The sequence below is a fragment of the Mesoplodon mirus genome, assembly GCF_964341445.2.
Source record: "Mesoplodon mirus genome assembly, chromosome: 16".
In the NCBI taxonomy this organism is placed as follows: Eukaryota; Metazoa; Chordata; class Mammalia; order Artiodactyla; family Ziphiidae; genus Mesoplodon; species Mesoplodon mirus.
Window position 1 is genome coordinate 49825576 of NC_138992.1, and position 6000 is coordinate 49831575.

Consider the following 6000-nt stretch of genomic DNA (forward strand, 5'->3'; position numbering starts at 1 on the left):
GTGTCAAATACAGTCTTGATTCATCTGAGGTATAATATAATCTGACTCTCAGTATCTTTCCATGTTTAGGTAAGCTTTGTTCAGAGCACATCATTATTTTGCTGGTATGAGCATAAACCAATGTGTTAAATGCTTACTGGTTTGAGAGTCTTTCTTGAGACAGGTTTGCCACTGTTTTCTTTGGGTGTAGTCTACAGAGCTGAGTATTTATTGTCTTCTATGAGGGGTAACAGTGCAAAGTCCCATATCAAACTCTTTTAAAAGAGAAGTAAATATCCTTCAGGATAAAGGACACATTTAACTAAGAAAACACTTACTGAGAATTAATGACAGTTGAGGGACAGTCAGTAATTAAGATGCTGGCAAGCAAACATGAATGAAATAGTTTCATCCTCAAGGAGTTCAGACCCTAATCAAAGATCCAGCACTTTTTTTCCTACTTATTTCAGAAAATTGTCAAGAGCTTTGGATGTTAAGTATTTGCCACACCCTTTCAAATATGTAGACTTTAAATTGTTGGTTGCCATTGTTATTTAGGTATATCATATTTAGTTTTGTTATTTTTTTTTAACTTCTCTGAGTTAATTTTTATGTAAAAAAATAGGGGTAACGATTCTATTTCATTTAGTTATTGTAAGGAGTAGATGAGGGAATCACTTAGCTCAGCACTTGGCACAAAGTGAGCACTCAAAAGGTGAATGATGTACTGTATTATCATTACTGTTATAAATCTTACTATTTATACTGTCACAGTATACACTGTAATTGATGGATCAACATAAATCAGTCCCTAGATAATTCAGTATAAATATTAACCTACTGGATATTATGTAAAGTACAGACTGTTTAAACATATAATAGGAGAAGATTCCTTTTATATCTGTTAAGATGCTTAGTTCTCTTTAAGAACTAATTTGAATGTATGTGTCATTTTATTTCCCTATAGGTGTTACACATTTGCTGAAATGCCTTGGTATCAAAGAAGAATTGCTCAACTGCTGTTTGCAACTCCTCCTAATTCCACCTATGAGGAGGTAGTGTGATGTCCTTTGTTAAGTTAGTACTGATTTCTTAACTGCTCTGCCACTCTACAGTGTCCACACATCTGGAGTTCTGATCAGTGAGGGACTTGAGCACGTTTCTAATGATCCAGTGCAACTATCTTATCAGAAAGCCTTATTAATAATTATTATCTGTGACTCGTGAGTGTTTTTTTTTCCACTTCAGGTGAGTGGCTGATAATTCTGGTATACTGTCAGCTAAAATAACCCATGGCTAAAATCTACCTTCATTTTCTGCTTGAAATCTATACCACATAAAAATCATAAAATAGAACAAGAAATATAGCATTTGCTTCTTAGCATGTTTTAGGTACACATTCCGTAAGATAAGAGTCATTTACCTGGACATTAAAGCATGTGTTTGTATTGATAAATGAAGAGTAATTATAACATTTTTTTCACAGCAGGTTTGAAAGGCTCATGGTCTCTCATATTTCCAAGGCCTTTTGCTTCTCCTGTTAAACATAAAATTTGAAAGGGATTTCTGAGCAAATATTTTGGGTTTACTTATCACAAAATTTTCAGAGTAAGGAAGCAGACAGTTGAAAAAGTTGTTCCAGTACTTGTATCATAATGTTTTCTGTGAAGCTATAGTACAGAATTTGATGCAAAGAATATTTAGTTGTATAGTTAGAACAGAGTTGGGAAATATTTGTTATTAAAAACAATGTGCATTCTAAGAAAAAAAAAGACACAATCAGCAGGGGGTTTCAGACTGACCTTAAAATTTTATACAGGAATTTCAGTAATAAAGGACTTAAAAAAATTCATTGGCATGACTTATGTATCACTGAATAAACTCAGCTTTTGATTTTATCTAGTTTTTATTGGTAGTCCCTGTTATGATTTAAGAAGAGAAAGGTCAGAGTATCTGAGTTGCACATGATAATGTTCTTTCCTCTCTGCATGTGATGCCAGTTTGGTACGAGTTCTAAGTAGTAGTCAAGTTATTACTAGAAATGGTCCACATAATTGTAATCTGTATTCTGATGATTTAATAGTGTTATGGTCAATTTTGCTATATTAACCTCTCACTGTTGATGAATTGACCATTATTATTTTTTAGCATCTTTATTGGAGTATAACTGCTTTACAATGGTATGTTAGTTTCTGCTTTATAACAAAGTGAATCAGCTATACATATACATATGTCCCTATATCTCCTCCCTCTTGCATCTCCCTCCCACCCTCCCTATCCCACCCCTCTAGGTGGTCACAAAGCACCGAGCTGATCTCCCTGTGTTATGTGGCTGCTTCCCATTAGCTATCTAGTTTACATTTGGGACCATTATTTTAAGATGTTTTAATTTACTTCCTGTCTTATATTTAATATAGGAATAGAACTTTTGAGAAAATGATTTTTTAAAATTAACTCTGTTTTAATACTTTTCATTATGTTTGGGTTTTTTGTCTTTTTAACAGGCCTTAGGCTACTTTCACAGAGCAGAGGAAGGTAACAAATTTTTTATTTCACATACTAATATACTTAAAATTGTATGAATGCTTCACATATAATAGGAATTTTTTAAACAAAAATAAGTTATTTCTGATATACTTCATAAACTTCTTTTTGAGCTAGACATTATCAAGTAATTTTTAAAGTCCTTATTTAGTAAAGATCACCTGAGTAAGAAATAGACTGCTACTGAATTTAGAGCTGTAATTCTGGAATGGTCCTTCATTTGATGTAATTCAACCTTCCTTTTTGAGAGGAGGCTTTGACAGATTAACTGTTTATTTAAAATCACACAGCTAATCAGAGGCATTTATTTATTTTCATTTAAAGTTTTTATTCTTTTTAAATTGAAGTATAATTGACATATATCACTGTATTAGCTTCGTGTGTGCAATATAGTGATTTGATATTTGTATACCTTGCGAAACGATCACACCACCAAGTTTAATTAACACCCGTCACCTTACATATAGTTACAGAAAAATACTTTTTTAAGATGGACTCTCAGCAAATTTCAGATGGCACTGAAATGAGAACTCTCTGGTTTTAAAACAGGCCAGTTTTTGTTCTATTGTAGATACTGTCTTTTGTGACAAAGAGTTTCCTGCACTCTTACTTTGAAGAAATATCCAGCCTAGAGAACATCAGCCTATCCTAAGATTATCATTCCTAATATTAATAGGAGAAACTAGAGAAGTAAGGGACATAAGCCTTTGTTACCAAGTACACCCCCCCAAAAAAACCCATTGCAAAAATATTTCTATAAAACTTAATCAGAAGAAAATTAAAGACAATTTATTAAATTTTAGAGCCTTCGCATATGGACTTGTTCAAATGTTTTCATGATAGCAAAGCATTTTTTAAAACACATTTCTTCTAAAGAATTTTGTCTGAATTTTAACTCTATCTGTAATACATTAATTCTGATTTACTGTTACTACCTTCCATTGATATCCTCTCAAGATAGTAGTTTTACATATCATGGATATGATCTGGGAATGCAGTTTCCTCAGAGACTTCGAAGTGTAATTGCAAAGTTAAAATAGGGCCTTAGAGGCTTAAGGATTCGGGTTGTTGAAAAAAACATGGTCATACTCTTGTGGAACTAAAATAATCCTTGGTAATTCCAGTTATCCTCCAGGTTTTACCTTCAAGTTTCACTTCCTCTGGGGGGGCCCTTTCCTTATTATGGCCTATGTCTGGTTTAGAAGATCCTCCTATGCTTTTAGTACCTTTTACTTCCTCCATCATGGCCCTTATCACTCCCTAGTATGAATATATGTTTACATGTCTAAAACTAATTTCAGGGAAGATGGGGACTCTGTCTTCTTGCTCACAATTGAATCCTCATTGCTTAGCACATAATGCTTGGCAAATTTGCTGAATGAGTAAGTAGATGAATGAATGAAGGAATGAATTTACTTAACTCCAAGGAAACTTTAAGCACATCAACATGGCGTCTCACAAATATGTTCAAATTAAAGAAATAAAACAATTTTGGGTTAAGGGGCAAATAGAGTTAATCATAAATTATATCCAAGAAGAATTATGCTTTGAATATAGAAGGGTCCCAGGTTGATAGGAGGAAACTGTATAAAGAATTAATGACGTTAGTGAGACAGTTCCACGCTTTCATTCATAGGCTTTTTGTTCACATTTTTGCTTCAGCCAAGAATCCTGCTAAAATTCTATTCAGCCTCCAAGTTAGCCCAGGTGTAACCTCTTAGTTAGCTGCTTTTTCTTTGGTTTCTCATAGCACTTTAAAATTTGTACACTTATCAAAGCATTCCTTTTATTCCTATATTACATTTAGTTGTGCTCAAGCTTGTCTTTCCTTTTCATTATAAATTCCAAAAGAGCAAAGACTTTGTTTTATCTATGCTTAAACACAGCCCACATTCAGTAGAGGTTGACCAAATGTGTGTGTGTATACACACATACACATATCATCATGATTTCATTTACTCATTCAGCAAACGTATATTGAGTACAGTTCTAGGCACTGTTCTAGGCACTTAGGATGTAGGGAGCAAAAGAGATGATAAAAAGAAAACCCTTGTCCTTCTGGAGCTTATATTCTATCAGGACTCTGTTTTCCATCTATTAAATAGAGTACCAATTTTATAAAATTGCTGTGAAAATGAGAAATGTGTGTAATATAGTGCCTGGCACATAGTAGACACTCAATAAATGGTAATTATAAAATTTTTTGAGATATGAATAGTTGAACAAAAGAGAATTCTAATTAGCCTAATCATTTATTGACCACACAAGTATATTATTGGAATTTAGATGAAAAAAATTAAGCCTTTAAAAATAAGAGCAATACTATTTCATATGAGATAAATTAAAATTGTTTTTCTTATGTACAGTGGATCCAAACTTCTACAGCAAAAACTTGCTCCTTCTAGGAAAGACATATTTGAAGCTACACAACAAAAAGCTTGCTGCTTTCTGGCTAACAAAAGCCAAGGACTATCCAGCGCACACAGAAGAGGATAAACAGGTGAAACATCTCCAATAAAGTAAGGCAGATAGGTTTCCAGTGAGGCACATTAAGTAAAGGTGAATCAAGAACTTCTTTAAAAACATAATTGTCCAAATGCATATTGTTAAATAACAGTGTTTATTTCAAATGTGTATAGCAAATATTTAGTTACTATCAATAAACATGTATGAATTACTTGCTGCAATATAGAATTATTCCTGTTTGACATTATATATAGCAGATCGAAAAAGATTTCTAAAACATAAAAGGCAAGGGACATGTACTAATGTGGACGAGTTCTCTAAGAGTCTCATCTCTGAGTTCTCTAAGAAATTTTATTCTTACAATGTGCTATCCTGGTCTTTTGGAAATTCTTAGAAACTACTTTATAAACTTGTTTCACAAGTTGATCTCTGTGCTGTACTGTTTTATAATATGTATTCTTCCATTTTAGATACAGACAGAAGCTGCTCAGTTGCTTACAGGTTTCAGTGACAAGAACTGAGAAGTTTTCAGTGAAATATCTAAGAAGCAGTGCCTTTTCATCAAATTATAAAGATAATAAATACATTAACTATACTGTTCTATGGCTGTTTTCTCCGTTCTTTTAATGTTGTGACCACTTAACAAATTAAATATACAAAATTCTAGACTTCTTCACAAATAACAAGGCAAAAGAAATAATTGCTACAAGAGTGGTAGAGAGATATCCATGGCTTAGAGGCTGAGATTATTGTGCACCTGAGACACCAGCAGTACAAAGGGTGTGAATTGGATCACATCAGGATGGGAGATCAAGACAAGAAAGCTCTGTGCAAGAGGTGGCATAGGGGGAGTGCATTTTCTAGTTGGATTGATTCAAAGCTGAGATCTTGCAGAGAAGGTACAGTGAATGTTAGGAGGTCAGGATGATGAGAGTTCTTGGTATAAAGTAGTTAAATGATGTATCTTGGAGCCAACCTGCATAAGGAAAGAACTCAAGTCATGAGAGGACT

At 33.4% G+C, this 6000-nt stretch overlaps 1 protein-coding gene across 4 annotated transcripts in view; it reads left to right on the top strand.

Moving 5' to 3' along the window:
- The window catches only part of RMDN1 (regulator of microtubule dynamics 1), a 37322-nt gene extending 31733 nt beyond the window's left edge, over positions 1 to 5589 (top strand). For all 4 annotated transcript variants that reach the window (XM_082601687.1, XM_082601689.1, XM_082601688.1 and 1 more), the window contains 4 exons: positions 947 to 1034; positions 2484 to 2514; positions 4890 to 5023; positions 5460 to 5589. In XM_082601687.1, coding sequence (XP_082457813.1) covers positions 947 to 1034; positions 2484 to 2514; positions 4890 to 5023; positions 5460 to 5510 — 304 coding nt within the window. In that variant the 3' untranslated portion in view covers positions 5511 to 5589. The remainder of the gene's footprint in view (positions 1 to 946; positions 1035 to 2483; positions 2515 to 4889; positions 5024 to 5459) is intronic.
- Positions 5590 to 6000: the final 411 nt, after the last annotated feature.